This window comes from Apium graveolens, chromosome 4, assembly GCF_009905375.1.
Source record: "Apium graveolens cultivar Ventura chromosome 4, ASM990537v1, whole genome shotgun sequence".
NCBI lineage: Eukaryota > Viridiplantae > Streptophyta > Magnoliopsida > Apiales > Apiaceae > Apium > Apium graveolens.
The window spans coordinates 8,038,178-8,054,811 of record NC_133650.1 but is presented as its reverse complement, the minus strand read 5'-3'; the positions used below and the strand labels follow the sequence as shown (position 1 = coordinate 8,054,811).

General features: G+C 34.2%; 2 protein-coding genes across 2 annotated transcripts; one reads left to right on the top strand and one right to left on the bottom strand.

The window, feature by feature from the left end:
• Positions 1-2,569: 2,569 nt before the first annotated feature.
• On the bottom strand, positions 2,570-8,105 carry LOC141718269 (protein FAR1-RELATED SEQUENCE 1-like). The gene is made up of 6 exons (XM_074520654.1): positions 8,021-8,105; positions 4,791-5,224; positions 4,328-4,476; positions 3,797-4,055; positions 3,299-3,722; positions 2,570-3,087 (listed from the first exon to the last, which is right to left on the bottom strand). The coding sequence occupies exons 1-6, from the start codon at positions 8,103-8,105 to the stop codon at positions 2,570-2,572; spliced, it is 1,869 nt and encodes a 622-aa protein (XP_074376755.1).
• A 238-nt stretch (positions 8,106-8,343) lies between these two features.
• On the top strand, positions 8,344-11,677 carry LOC141718268 (protein FAR1-RELATED SEQUENCE 5-like). The gene is made up of 5 exons (XM_074520653.1): positions 8,344-8,362; positions 8,406-8,463; positions 8,876-8,973; positions 9,128-9,973; positions 10,134-11,677. Exons 1-5 carry the CDS (start codon positions 8,344-8,346, stop codon positions 11,675-11,677), a joined length of 2,565 nt encoding a protein of 854 aa, XP_074376754.1.
• Positions 11,678-16,634: the final 4,957 nt, after the last annotated feature.

The following is a 16,634-nucleotide window of genomic DNA, read 5'->3' as shown; positions in this document are numbered from 1 at the left end:
GTCCCCATTTCTTATGAGGTTTAGTGGCTCTAGTATTTTTCTTAAATTTCATCTTTGCAAATCTTCTGGACAGAAATGCAAGATGCTCATCAATACCATCAGAGTCATCTTGGCTGGAGTTGTCTTCATTCTCAGCAACTTGCTCCTTACCCTTACTTGATTCTGATTTGCTTGTGCCATCTTTGGAGTTTAATGTTGATCTCACAGTTTCTTGTCTGCATTCTTTCTTATTTTCAGCTACCAAGGCAACTGAACCTCCTTTCTTTCTTCCCTTCTCCAATACCTCATCCTGTTCCAGCTCTAGTTCATAAGTCTTCAAGATTCCATATAATCTTTCAAGAGTGAAGTCCTTATAATCTTGAGAGTTTCTCAAGGAGACAGTCATGGGTTTCCATTCCTTTGGCAAGGATCTTAAAAATTTAAGATTTGAATCCTTCACCTAGTACACTCTACCATACAGCTTCAGTCCATTCAACAGCTTTTGGAATCTATTGAATGTGTCATTTAAAGATTCATTTTCTTCAAAATGAAAATACTCATACTGTTGAATGAGAAGCTGCATTTTGTTTTCTTTTACTTGTTCTGTACCTTCACACAGTAGCTGGACTGTGTCCCAAACCTCTTTGGCAGTTGTGCAATTTATCACATTATCAAACATATCCTTGTCAAGACCATTAAACAAAATGTTCATAGCCTTCTTATCCTTGTGGACTTCTTCTGTGTCTTCCATTGTCCATTCTGCTCTAGGTTTTGGAATGGATTGACCAACAACAATTGTGGCTGTAGCAACTGTGGCTACTTTGTGGGGAATGTGAGGACCATTCTCAATGCAGTTTACATAACCTTCATCTTGGGAGAGTAGATGAAGGTGCATTTTCACCTTCCAATGGTGATAACTGTCTTTGTCAAGAACTGGGATTTTTACTCCAATATCCTTCTTACTCATCTTTGTTAGTTTCCAAGAACTTTAAACTCTTTGTGTGTCAAGAGCCTGCTCTGATACCAATTGTTATTCCTAGTGAACTAACAATGAGATTTACAGAAGGGGGGTTGAATGTAAATCTCAAAACTTTTTCAAGTTTTGAGCAGTTTCAAAGGCTGTGTGTTTAAGATAAACAAGTGTGTGAATTGCTTTAAGCTAATACAGACAGATATATATATTCAAGCACAAAAGTACAGAACACAACAGACCTTAAAAACTTTTCTGGTGGATTTGTTGTTCCACCAGAGATGGTATTTCAGAAAATCTGTGATTCAAGAAGTTGATCACAGCTACATCCTAGTACAAACTAGATAATTTTTCTCAAGATTTTTCTAAACAGCTCTGGAAAAATTCTATTCTAATTACTAGCTGCTACTTGGTTTATATAACACCAAGTTTACAAGTGAAGACAAAGATAAAAAGTACAATAATAAAATAAGTTCTCCACTTGTTTCTTCTCCATTTTACTCCAGTGCATTGTTGACTATTGCCTCTTTATACTAGAGTAGAACGGCTGCTTTTTCTGATGTTCCTGAAATAGGCTACCACATCTCAGTTGTCTCTGTCAACCCATGTGCCTCTGTTTGTAGGTACAACTACCACTTGTCAACTGCTATTTAACAGAACATCCGTTGAAGCTTTCATCCGTTGATGGCTTTATCCGTTGATGTGTTAGCAGTTGAAGCTCTATCCGTTGATGCACTCATCCGTTGAAGGATGTTATCCGTTGAAGCTTTAGAGACATCCGTTGAAGCTTTGTTTCTCATCCGTTGAAGGTCTTTAAGTTATCCGTTGACACCATTTCATTTATACAAAATTACAAGGCATGAAATATTTACAATTGGTCTTCCTATCTGCATATCCTTTAGTAGTCAACATGACTTATAATTTCCCTCAACATTTAAGAATTATATCTCAAATTCAGAGACTGAAATGTGCTACAACACTAGACTTATTTCTAAGTAAAGCTACACCATCAACGGATAGCCAAAGTGGTCTTATCCGTTGAGGCTACAAATACTAGATTTCTACTTAAGTATTTTGTTAAACATATCATCAAACTAATGCACATATATTCCTAACAATTTCCATTAGCTCCTTAATACCGCAAGATATCATTCAATTTGATGATTACTCATGTTTGCTGCAAAAGAAAAACATGAAAAAAAAATTAGAAACTTACAGTCAGCAAAATTATATAAGAAAAATTACATTTGATACCACATATAATGTCAAATTCTACTAAATGTTATTCATGTTATATAATCATATAAATGTGATAAATATTAATTTTATGTTTGCAATCTGCATTGAGAAATTAAAAAATGTGTAAGCACACACTGATGCGGCTTGTAAACAGAAACTTTTACCGATACTTGTGATCTTCTGAGAAAATCATATGAAAGTTCTAATGACAAATGATTTTACAGGTCCATTACTTAGTAGAAATAAGAATAAAGGAAATTTTATGTACGGAGCATAAAAAACAAAGATAGATGATATCACAAAAAATAACATAAGAGAAAAAATGGGGAACATTATATACATACCTGAATAACATGATGAAAACAAATGTAGGAAATAATCTCAAGTATGTTCCAACTCTTTGTTCAACTGGCCATTAAGTTTATTCGGACATTTACGTGAATCATGATATGACTTGATATTACAAGTTTTGCACATCCTTAACTTCCTCTTCTTCCCATCACGACTCAACTCTGCACCACTTACAATTCTTTTTCTACTACCTTTGGTATTGCTTTGATGAGGGGGTAGAACTTTGCTAACACCAGAAGGCCTAACACCAAAAGTTTCTTGAAGAATATCATTCTTTGTAACAGCACACTTGTTAAATTTTTCATCAATGCTGATTTTCAAAGATCTCATCCCCTCCAACATAAAAGTCAACCCCAAATTATCATTTGAAACACTCCCCAAACATCCTTGAAACTCTGTCCATATTTTCTTTGACGTATCTCTTATTATAGAACCATCTCCATTCTCTAATTTTTTACAAAACTTCAATTTAGAAAATCTCAGCTCTGTATTTCTCATCCAACGACTAGACAAAAATTGATATGGTATTCTCTCAACTCCCCAGAGTCCTAAAATATAGAAACAGTGTCTACAAAGAAAACCAACTCTCGTAAAAAGCTTACAAGAACACTCAACATGACTCTCCAGAAATTTGAATTGAACCTCATAATATTTTTCATCAAAGCTTCTATCTCGAACAACATATTTATTGTTGGCTGCCCAAACTAATGTGGAAACAACTAAACTTAATCTGTTTCTGAACCTTATAGAACATCGTACGAGTGTAAACCTGAGCTGCATGCTTTTCAATATTCTTCTCCGTTACAAGTTTTGGAATACACGTGTCTCCATTAGTGAGCTTTTTACTTTCATGATTTTGTTTTTTAATGGCACTCTCATAACACATATAAAATTCAGAAAGTGTGTCTCCTTTTTGCACAAAGTGATTGAAGTAAAAATTGGTGCTTTCTGACCTTGATGTGGTTCTAAGTAATGCTCCCATTGGCTTATCACGGAAAAAAGCAGGAATCCATGACTTCCTCATAGCATATATTTCATTCAACCAAACATGTTCACTTAATCCAAATTCCTTCAACACTGCGTCCCATCCACTTTCAAATTCTGCTACCATCAAATGTGATGACCATACAAATTTGTTTAGCTTTTCCATAAAACCAGATTCAGCACAAAAAACAGGACCAATCTATATTAAGAAAAAATTATCAAATGCTGCATACAAGGCATTATATCGATGGATTAGAATTATAAAATGATTACCTTGGCCGGAAACTTCTGCATTATATGCCACATACAATATCGATGGATACAATCTGGAAACACCTTAGATATTGCAGTTTTCATAGCAAGGCACTGGTCAGTTATTATACACTTTGGAGGACGACCAAAAACTTTTAAAACCATCTCACATGCCCAAGTAAAATTTGTCTCGTTCTCATGGTTAAGCAAAGAAGAAGCAAACGTAACACTCTTCCAATGATTATTAACACCAATGAAAGGCACAAAAACCATACCATACCTAAAGAACAAAATTTTACAAAAAAATCAAGAATAAAATTAAAAGCTATATTTAAAAACTGATACAAAAAGAAAGGGCAGAATATCTTAGTACAATATATTAAAACTTAATCATGCAAACATAAAAAAAGCATATATGACAAAAATATAAGTCAACAAATATTCTAAAATGTAATCAAACTACAAAACAAGCATGAGATGAATCAAAATTAAAATATAATACGATATACAATAAACACGTATAAAAGGATAAAATAATTTTGATTAACTTACTTATTAGTACGATAAGTTGCATCAAAAGAAACAACATCCCCGAATACTTCATAATTTCTTCTACCTCGAACATCAGCCCAAAATAGACGAGTCAAATGACCATCTGAATCTGTTTGATACTCATAGAAAAACCCTCCATCAGATGTCTCCTTTTCATTTTCAAATTTTTGTAAGAGCATATCAGCATCATGTATAATTTAATATCTCTCATCCAATTTTGAAAATCCCTAGCAGTAGGCCCAACATCATAATATAAACCAAACAAACTGTTGTAGATGCCATGAGCTCTATAAGTGCCAATATTCGATTTTACAGCATCTAAGATAAATTGACGTTGAAATGAAGTCATAGTTCGATTTGCACGAAGAAACTCCTTTCTCGATTCAGAAACTAACGGATGGTTATGACCCTCTATAAAACAAGAAATTATGTAGGTACCATCACACACATACTTGAGAATAACCTTTGCATTGCAATGACATTTTTTGGTAACAGTGTTCCTCCTTTTAACTTCTTCACCAATATTACCAGATGTATGCGATGATTCAGATGTACCTCCAGAATCCTTTGGACCAGAAGTATCATAATGTCCTGCCTTTTGGCAAACAAGATACTTTGTCACAACAATCTTATTCTTCACTTTCTGAGTTGATTTGCGAATATTAAATCCACCTTGTACTCCATATTCAGTATAAAATGAAAAACATGACTCAATATCCTTAAATCGCTGACCAACATATGGTTTGAAAATATGATCTAGGACTTTAGGATTCCAAACATTAGTGGTTCTACTAAAAGAGTCATAAAAACCTTCTATCAATTCTTCAACCATATCATACGAACTAGAATCACAAACACCTTCAAACAAACCATTATTTTCCATGTATGAAACATTTCCTGAATGATAAAAGAAATTATACAGAATATATGTCAACAAATATGTGCTAGGAAAATTAATTAATAAGCTAAGATGTTTGATCAAAGCACAAAAGCATATTATATATTACAGTTTCCAATAAAAATGTATAATAAGATCAGATGAAGGCACATATATAAACAAAAACACTTAAAAACGATCACAAAAAAACTAACACAAACATACACAGAAAATTATTTAAATACACATTCAGTATTTCCATATGAAAAGGTGTGTAGATGATATCAACTTAAAATGTGAATAAGTAAAACATTCAAGTAAACACTAATACAGAATCAATATTTTTTTTACTTCAAGAGTTTGTATTATATAATAGAATACAAAAACATAATTATTTAAAAAAAATCTTTTTTTTTGGTTTATAACATTCATTTTTATCCTATAGAAGAATCAGTAGTACTTCACAACTATAGATTGTCTTAGAGGCAAAAAATTGAAATCTATTTTGTATTCTAAAAAAGAACAGAGGAACAAAATTTTATTATTACAATAAATACCTTGATTCTACTGTAGAAGCACAAAAAGCCTAATTGCAAAATAAAATGACATAAGTCCAACACACACAAACATGAAGCCTATGTTGAGTTAATTACATATATTTTGAACCTATTGAATAGTCAATAATACTACACAACTCTAAATTGCACAAAATTGAAACTTATTTTATATTCCACAAAAGAATAGAGGAACAAACTTTTCTTATTACAACAAATATTTTGATTCTAGTCTAAAAGCAAAAAATTCATAATTATAAAAACAAACAATTTCAGTTCAAATTACAAAAACATGAAGCCTATGTCAACATCAAGCAAAGACGAACAATAAAAAAAGTAATACTAAAATTATTAAGTTGAATGCATAAATTAGAGGCTTAATTAACATAACGATCTTCAAATCAATAAAAAATGAAACTTTAAAGAAGAAAAGAAGAAGGAAAAGACCTGAAGAACAAAGATTTTGAGCCGCAGAATCAAAAATTTGATCTCGATTCGATGAAGACGCCATTCTTTGTGATAGAGTAGCAGATATTGACAGATACAGTGACGACTGATAGAGATGAAGAATGAAAAAAGCTCAGTGCAAGTATTTTAATGAAGATTTAAGCTTTAAATCAACAAACAAGAGAGAAATCACTGAGGAGAATGTAGATTGAAAGATATAAAGTAAGAGAAAGAGAGAGAGAGAGAGAGAGAGAGAGAGAGAGAGAGAGAGAGAGAGAGAGAGAGAGAGAGAGAGAGAGAGAGAGATATGAATGGGAGATAATGACGGAGAGATGAGAGAGAAATCGTCGGAGAGATTAAAAAGAATCGCCGGAGAGAACGAAGGATAAAGACAAGAAAGTGTATATATTTACGTGCATAACGGCCGTATGATAGTTTTGTATGTTTAATTTAATAATTAACTTCTGAAATTTCTGAACCGTTGGATGCATACTAATCCTATGGATGTGATTAAATTAGATGATTCTCCACCGGACTCCATTTAATATGGTTCTCCACGGAGTAAATCCCTATATATATATATATATATATACACATAAACACACGATAAATATAATATAATGGGTTTTGGTCCACAACCCGGGTGGTTGTAGTAACCACCTTCCGCATTTAGGTATTGCGGAAGATACGGACGCATTGTTTCATTGCAAAAGGTGCAATGAAACATTGTTGCAGATACTGCCGCATTATTTCAATGCAACAATACCCCCGCATTATTTCATTACAACAGCGCAATGAAACAATGAAGCAGTTATTTAATTTCTTAAATAACAAAAAAATTATATTTTAATGATTTAATTTATTTCCGATAATAACGGAGTTAAAAAGTATATAACTAATTTTAACAATAACTTGTTTATATATTTACTAATGTTATTACTACTTCCCATTTATATTATCAATTGTATAATGAGTTAAGAATTTAAAATTTAATTAGATAGATAATCGGAAAAATAATTAAATTATTAGTTTTAATGAAAAATATAAAAAACCGCTGATGATAACTGAAATGTATCAATGTAGTATTGCTATGATTGTTTATTGATCGAAAGGTGTCGTCTTCCGAAGACGACACCTTTCGATCAATAAACAATCATACTTGTTTGTCTTGAACTTTTTTGAGTGAATTCTAATTAAACTATTTTAATTTAAATTTTAAATATTTTAAATTTATGTATAATAACAGATTTGTACTGTATAATAAAGTTATACTGAATTAAAAAAAATCTATACAATTTTTCCATTTTAAAAAAATAAGAACAAAATAATATAAAAATCCCCCCCTCCCGCAATGTGTCAATGCGGGAGGTGTAAACCACAGCCACAATATATTTAAAACACGTGGGCGGGTGGTTGAAGAGCCACCTGCCGCATTGTTTCATTGAGGTAGTCGCAATGACACAATGCGGTAGGTGGCCGGGTTATTTTTATATAGTTTGTTACCAAGAAATTTTTAACATTTTAGAGGATAAATTATTTTATATTTTTTATAGGCAAAGAAAATTCGATAAAATTTCATTTTTTTAGTTTTTCACATTTTTAATTTTTACCATTATATTTGTTTATTATAAATTAAAAATTGATAAATTAAATTTGACAAATACAAGAAAGATAAATATTAAATAATTTATTTCATTCAAATATAAATGGAGTACATTCAAATATTTTCTTAAACAAAATACATAATAACTTAAACATTTTATTCCGACGAGAAGGATCAAGTTTTAACGGTGTTGGAAGAACCGCCTTAATCACCCTTATCGTCGTCCTTCTTTCTCTTCAACTTTTCCGCCTTCGCCTTTACCTCATTTTCCTTTCTTTTCTTGCGCTCAAGCGCCATTTGAATACGGTGGAGAGCTATTGTCATGTCTTCATCTCCTTTGGGCCCGTCGTAAGCCACGCCATCGATAATTACCTTGTTATTGTCTCAATCATAGTAGAAAACCATTTTTCGGAAAATAGAGAAGAGAATGTTGAAGAGAAAATGTAGAATGAAAAAAAATGAGATTACAAAAGCACTATTTATAGGCTGAAACGGGAATTTTAAAAATCAAAAATTTAATTTAGGCACAAAAAAAATGTTGCGGAAGCTGAGGGGTAAGACTGTTGACTAATCTGCCGCAATGACCCAATGCGGCAGGAACTACTGCAGCAATAAGTCAATGCGGGAACCCATTCTGCAGCAATGAGCCAATGCGGTATGTCGGACCAGTCAATTTTTATTAATATTGGCACAAAAATTAAGTATGAATTCACAAAAAAGTATAAAATTAATAATATAAATTTTAAAAACAAAAATTAAGTATAAATTCACAAAAATTGATATTGATTTAATATTGGCACAAAAATTAAGTATGAATTCACAAAAAAGTATAAAATTAATAATATAAATTTTATTATTAAAATTGATAATTTGATTTTTTAACTAAAATAACTCATATGACAATTTTTAAAAACATAAAACTCACAAAATTTTGTAATCATAAAAATTCAGAAATACTATTTGAAAAAATAATTAAAATTCAGAAATACTCTAACTAAAATTCATTTTTAATTAGAGTACTCCCGCATTGATTCATTGCGGGAGGCCGCAATGCGTGATTGCGGCAGGAACTCCGTCATAAAGGCTCCAAAATCTGGTTGGTGGTTATTTTTAATGGGTCACTCCAACAACATTTCATTGCAGGAATGTTTCATTGTTGGAGACAGTTTTGTTTGATTCAACATTTACTTTATTATTACTCATTTTACAATTTACAATATACTTTCAACAATTTCAAATTTACTTTCAATTTACTCATTCTTGAAGGTGATCTCAAAAGGTTAGTTTTTGATTGTTGATGACTTCTTTTTTATTTAAAGCTAGTAGTTCCTCTTCTAGTGAAAATGATAATTACGATTATTATACCCCCGTTAGACGAAACCCCGTAGCTCGTCGTAAGTTATTTGTTGATGAAGATATTGTAAATCTTGATAGTGATGATAATATGAATAGTGTTGGTGGTGATAATATTGATGTTGATAATAATGTTGGTGGTAATAATGTTGGCAGTCATAATGTTGATGATAACGTTGGTGGTAATAATGTTAGCGGTCATAATGTTGATGATAACATTGGTGGTGATAATGTTGGCGGTCATAATATTGATGATAACGTTGGTGGTGATAATTTTGACGATGAAAATGTTGATGACGTAAAAGATGAGAAAAATGTTGAGAAAAAGAATCATGGATTTAAGAATAGTAACGATGTTGTGCCTTATGTCGGCAAGATTTTCGATACATTGGATGATGCGGAAGCATTTTATAGGAATTATGGTCGAAAAGAGGGATTCGAGATAATAATTAGGAATACTCATAAGCGAACAAACACAAATGAACCATCATACCGTTTGTTTATTTGTCGAAAAGGTGGAAGGGTAGGAGCGATGCCGTTGGATTTTGGTAAAGGAAAACGAGTTAGAGAGGTAATTCCACGAACGAATTGTGGTGCTCGAATGTGTGTCGTTCACAAAGTAAAGATGGACAAATGGCAAATTAGTTCGGTGGATTTAGAACACAATCATAAATTGGTGTCGCCGGAAAAAGTTCAATTTTTTCAAAGATCACTCAACATAGATCATATGACGCGATCATTGATTGAGTTGTTTCACAAATCAGGAATTGAGATGGGCAAAGTAATGAAGTTTCTTAGCGAGACAAAGGGGGGTTGTTGAAAATCTTGGTTTTTCTAATCAAGATGTACGTAATGTCATACGTGATATTCGGCACCGAGTGTTTGATTCGGGTGATGCGGAGTGTGGATTACTTTTGCTACGAGAACTACAAGAAAATAGTTTTGGTAATTTCTTTTATCGGGTGGATGTAGATGATGAGAATCGTGTACGGGGTTTGGTGTGGGTTGATCCTCGGTCCATGAACGCGTACAAGAATTTTGGTGATGTGGTTACGTTTGATTCAACTTACCGGACGAATAGGTATTGTATGCCTTTCATACCTATTACGGGCGTAAACCACCATTATCAAAATATAATATTTGGATTTGCACTTGTAAGGGATGAGACTGAGGCATCGTATAAGTGGGTTTTGATGACATGGTTGGAAGCCGTCGACAATAAACCACCTCGAACAATTATTACTGATCAAGACATTGCATTGGGAAATGCCATTGCCGAGGTCATGCCTATGCCACAAACAAAGCATACATATTGTACATGGCATATAAGTAGTAAGTTTCCCGAGAAGTTGTCTTATTTGTACACAAATTATCTGGAGTTCAAGATAGAGTTTAATGCATGTGTGTACAAGTCATTGACACCTACAGAATTTGAAGGTAAATGGGAGCAATTAGTCGAGAAGTACGATCTTGAGGATCATGCTTGGTTAAATGATATGTATGTTATTAGAACTCAATGGATTGGTGCTTACACGAAGCAACATTTTTCCGCCGGCATGACTACAACTTCAAGAAGCGAGTCTACAAATTCTTTTTTTGATGAATATGTGCAATCATCTACCCATTTGAAGGAATTCATTGAGAACTCCCAAAAGGCTTTGGAGACACAATATCTGAAGGAGGTTAAAGCCGATTATGAAAGCGAACAATTGGAAAGGAGATTAGTTTTGTACTCATCCTTGGAAATGCATGCATCCGAAATCTACACGAAAGAAATGTTCAAACAGTTTCAAAAGGAGCTTATGAATTGTACATGTTACATCATGAACAGTGTCAAAAATAATGGAACTTATATTTCGAAAATGTATTTGGTTGAGAAGGCTACCCTGCCGGAGAATTGCAGAAGAAAATATCGAGTGACGGTTTTCATGTACGAAAAAATTGAATGCTCGTGTAAGAAGTTTGAACATTCCGGGATGATTTGTAAACACATAATCCGTTATCTTGACAAAAAACAAAAAATCAAGATACCGGAAAGTCTCATCATGGGTAGGTGGACAATGAACGTCAATAAAATTGTGGGGCCTCTTCCATATGCTCCTCCCGGTATTGGTAATGATGGTGCGTCACAGCCATTAAGGTATGGTGCATTGTGCAAATCTTTTCAAGATTTAGCTGCTTTCGGTAGTTGTTCTGTTTCACGGTATAAATACTTAATGGGTGTGATTGATAGAGAGAAGAGATATTTGAAAGATGCTTTTGCGGATGAAGAGCGTAGAGAAAGAACCCATGAGGCAAAAACTCAAGCGGACTACCAACATGATCCAATATTTGATCCTCCAACGTCGAAAACTAAAGGAAGGAAGAAAACAAAAAGATATAAAAGTGGAATTGAGACGACAACTTCAAAGATCAAGATCAAGCCTCGAAAGTGCAATTATTGTGGGGCGATCGGAGGAGAACATGATGCAAGAAACTGTCCCCTAAGGGAGGAGCATGATCGAAGAAATTTTTAGGTTTTAACCAAACAATTGTTGACAAGTAGTACATTAGTTCTTTTAACTTTTCTATTTAAGTTACATAATATTAACGTTATTTAAATTTACATATAATGTTGCATATTAATGTTATTTTTTAACAAAAATATTATCCAACTCTTATTATTAATATTAATATTGTTTAAAATATTTTCTACACCAAAACTCTTATTATCCAACTTAAAATATTGTAAGAGAATAGTGACAGAGCACCCAGCAAAGAGAAATTGCTAGAGGTCACACTGCAGCAATGACTCATTGCTGGGTACTCTGCTCCACCCAAAATTCATTGCCTCTTTTTGTTAACAAAAGTGAGTTTAGTAATATTAATATTTTTAAAATATTTTCCAACACCAAAACTCTTAAAATATTTAAAATATGCAGTATTAATGTAAAAATTTGAAAAAAGTGATTTAATCAACAAAGTCAACTAGACATTAAAATAGTCAATGTGAACTAGTGATAGAGTACCTAGCAATGAGACATTGCTGGTGGTACTTACTGCAGCAATGACTCATTGCTGGAATCTCTGTTTCATTCAAAACTCACTGTCCCTTTTTATTAACAAAACTGGGTTTTTAGTAATATTAATATTTTTTAAATATTTTCCAACACCAAAACTCATAAAATATTTAAAATATGCAGTATTAATGTAAAAATTTGAAAAAAGTGATTTAATCAACAAAGTCAACTAGACATTAAAATAGTCAATGCGAACTAGTGACAGAGTACCTAGCAATGAGACATTGCTGGAGGTACTTACTGCAGCAATGACTCATTACTGGAATCTCTGTTTCACCCAAAACTCATTGTCCCATTTTATTAACAAAACTGGGTTTTTAGTAATATTAATATTTTGTAAATATTTTTCAACACCAAAACTCTTAAAATAACTACAAAATGCAGTATTTGCGGTAAAATTTGAAAATTTTGATTTAATAAACAAAGTCAACTAGACCTTAAAATAGTCAAAAGGACCTGGTACAATGCCTCATTGCGGGGTATGATCACTGTAGCAATGATTCATTGTGGGGTGACTAAACTGTAAAATGTGTAAAATATGATATCTCCCGCAATGATTCAATGCTGAAGTCTGTGACCAGTTTTCTGGCAAGCTGTTAACATCAACATTGCGGGTGATTTACATAGTTTAAGAAAAAAATTGGCATGGTTCCGTTTATTTTTATAACTTACCAACCTGTTTCAACTAAATCTAAATCAACCAACCAACAACCAATCACCATTGCGGGTGATTTACATAGTTTAAGAAAAAAACGGCATGGTTCCGTTTATTTTTATAACTTACCAACCTGTTTCAACTAAATCTAAATCAACCAACCAACAACCAATCAACATTGCGGGTGATTTACATAGTTTAAGAAAAAAACGGCATGGTTTCGTTTATTTTTATAACTTACCAACCTGTTTCAACTAAATCTAAATCAACCAACCAACCAACATCAAATCTAAACGCAACATCAATCCAATAAAAATAATCATAATCAATAACAAAGAAAACACCGAAACAAATCCAAAATATAAACTATAGTCCCCTGTTCCTTTGTTGGATCCCATAGTCACTTATCCGTCTAGCGAGCCCTTTTGAAAGCTCCCAAGCTATGCGATACCGGAATGTCCAAATACCCAATACAAGCTCCCAAACAGCATCTCTCAACGATATGCCATTAAGTATAGCATCCATGTACTTGCACACGTAAATGCCACAATCATGGGTATTGGACTGCATCGGTCTTTCCTGTACGAAATGAACCTTCAACTTATGTCCATCAAATCTGGAAGGATCCAAGTAATGCAACATAGCTGGCACTATGCACTCCTAGAAAGGTTTGGTTTCATATAATTAGTAACCAACAATGACAAGTGTATGTAAATTGACTAGTAAAGTAATTACGAAGAACATAGAATACCATGTCATATATATATCGAGAGTAAATACTCTTAAGACTACCCCCCATTCAGCTAGAGGATCAATTAAAAGGAGCTTCTGTTGTTTAATGTCCAGAATGAACAAAAACCAGTGAGCATCATTGCAACAAGGGTAGAAAGCAAAGTCACAATCCAATAATGATGGCCCAATCCGCTGGACTGCATATGAATTATATAAACTATGCAGACCGGCCAACTGCACATCTGAAAGTTCAGCTTCGGGATGGGCCTGCAACATTGAAACAATTATAAAAGATCAAATGAACTACAAAATCAAAGAGTTATCAATTATCATTAACTTAGTAACGCATGAACTAAAAAGTACTTTTTGTTTTACCTTCAAGTTCTTGCAATAATCTTTTAACAGCAGTTGCATGAAAAAGCTGAAGTTAAAGAAGAACTTCTTAGCCGTGAGCTCCAGACCCGAGATGGACTCCCTAACCTTCAACAACTCTATGTAGGCATCCACGACATTGTTGTCTAAATCACATTCCGGCTTTAAGGTCTGGACATAATCCCAAGTAAGCTCAGCAGTGCCTCTATGATCTCTCCAAATAAAATCATTCTTATTACCCCCACCAGTGCTTGTATAGCCAAAAAATCTTCCTGTTTTTTAATGGCCTCGTCATATCAGCTGGTCGCCCAGGAACACCCCGCCTCAGTTTATCCTTCAACTTGTCTTCATCAGTGTCCATCTGCAAATACATTTCAAGAGCATCAAATCAAACACATATTCAAAATACGTACTGCAAGAATCAAACATAAAAATGGAATGATTTAACATACGTACATCAAGAATCATCCTCAAACTATCAGGAATAACACCACTACGACTACCGAATTTCACCATGCCACCTGCAAGTGGAGTCAACTCAGTAGCAGAAGTCAACTCAGAACTCCCAAAAGTACGCTCGGTAGTAGGAGTAACAGGGGTAGCAGTAGCATCAACCTACAAATGCATTGAGTATCAAACATTATATACACCTCTAAAACTAAAGAGTTAGACTACTCGAATAACATACTCGAATATGTATAAGACACACAATAGTAAAAAAAAGTAAAGTTCTAAAACTAAAGAGTAGTACCTCAGACTGAACAATATCAGACTGAACAACAGGGGGGGCGGATAGGGGGGTCGACTGTGAAGCAGGGGGAACAGTAGCAGCAACCTACAAATGCATTGAGTATCAAACATTATATACACCTCTAAAACTAAAGAGTTAGACTACTCGAATAGCATACTCGAATATGTATAAGACACACAATAGTAAAAAAAAGTAAAGTTCTAAAACTAAAGAGTAGTACCTCAGACTAAATAACATCAGACTGAACAACAGGGGGGCGGATAGGGGGGTCGACTGTGAAGCAGGGGGAGCAGTAGCAGCAACCTACAAATGCATTGAATATCAAACATTATATACACCTCTAAAACTAAAGAGTTAGACTACTCGAATAACATACTTGAATATGTATAAGACACACAATAGTAAAAAAAAGTAAAGTTCTAAAACTAAAGAGTAGTACCTCAGACTGAACAAAATCAGACTGAACAACAGGGGGGCGGATAGGGGGGTCAACTGTGAAGCATGGGGAGCAGTAGCAGCAACCTACAAATGCATTGAGTATCAAACATTATATACATCTTAAAACTAAAGAGTTAGACTACGCAAATAACATGCTCGAATATGAATAAGTACCTCAATCTGAACAGGATGAGAGACATGTACAGGGATAGCCGCAACGTTAGGGACTACAGTCTCATCCTATATTAGATGTCAATAACTCGATCAAACTATATATAATTCGGTGTAGTAGACTACTCGAATAACTTACTCGAGTAAGTACCTGACGAGGACGTTTACTGGCTGCCTGTGTTGGTGAATCATGAGAATCAGAAGCAAACTCCTGCAATAACACGATAAGATAACGATCATACACACATTCACATTCAATATAGTAGACTGGATTTTGGAATGACATAAATGAAACGCACCTCACGTGTACGTTTATGCGGTGAAGGAGGAGCACTTGCATCAAAATGCATATCCTGTGCACGTGAGGGTCTATCAAAACTGGGTCTACTGAATGCAGGACCCCTCTACTCAGTGTTGACTCGATCATAACGAATCAGAAACTCAGGAATGCACTCATAGAACCAGTCTGGGGGATCATGGCTGTGAATAGCATGCAATGTCCTCATCCCACAGTCAAGCTACACATATCATTAACTATTAATCATCTACCTAAACACCCTATAAAAATGCAACAATGAAATAAATGAATACAGGATTCAAATATTAAACTAAACTCTAAAACATACCGCATCAACCATGTCCTGCTGAGAGTACCAGTCACGCGGCACTATCTTGCGTGGATCAACACCCACAAAACGAGCAATCCTCAGCTTACTATGGGTCCTATATCAGTACATATAATGGTCAATGCTCACGTACTGCCCCTCTCCAACGGGCTCTATCTGGCCATCAAGATAAGCATATCACTCATCCCGATACTGTCTCAGAGTAGTCATATGCTGGTCCCTCTGCCAACGAGATAACCTATCCCTCCGTATAGCAGACATATCAATAGGATCATCTGGAATATCTTGCAGCATACCGAACTGTCTCAAGACTCTGTCTGGCATGACATACTCGACAATCTCGAAGCAAATAAGTGGAATATGGCCGAGACTCATATACGAAGCATCCATCAGCTCGACATCATACTGTTCCTCAGAATAGTCCACCGCATCAAAGAATAATCGATAAGGCTCCCATGTCAGCCAACTCATCTCAAATCGGTCAAAATCCCCTCGGTACTGACCTAAAAGCAAAACAATAAGGGAACATATGAAATTGGATAGTTCAAAAGCATGCAAATGTTTATTCGAAGGAGAGTTCAAATAGTAAATATGCCTAAAAAGAACAGTACCTGTATGGTGGTGAGGGTTCTCCCTCCGATCAGGGTTCGGCTCAGCCCATGCCAAAGC

Excerpts from the sequence above, each read along its gene's own strand:
- LOC141718268 (XM_074520653.1), top strand. Across the intron at positions 8,464-8,875 it reads TGCAGCAATGAGCCAATGCG|GAACTCCGTCATAAAGGCTC; the intron begins GTATGTCGGACC and ends TGATTGCGGCAG. Across the intron at positions 9,974-10,133 it reads TCTTAGCGAGACAAAGGGGG|ATGATGAGAATCGTGTACGG; the intron begins GTTGTTGAAAAT and ends GGGTGGATGTAG.
- LOC141718269 (XM_074520654.1), bottom strand. The coding sequence starts at position 8,105 with ATGGCGCTTGAGCGCAAGAAAAGAAAGGAAAATGAGGTAAAGGCGAAG. Across the intron at positions 5,225-8,020 it reads AAAGAAGGACGACGATAAGG|GAAATGTTTCATACATGGAA; the intron begins GTGATTAAGGCG and ends TTTATCATTCAG. Across the intron at positions 4,056-4,327 it reads GCAACTTATCGTACTAATAA|GTATGGTATGGTTTTTGTGC; the intron begins GTAAGTTAATCA and ends TTTGTTCTTTAG.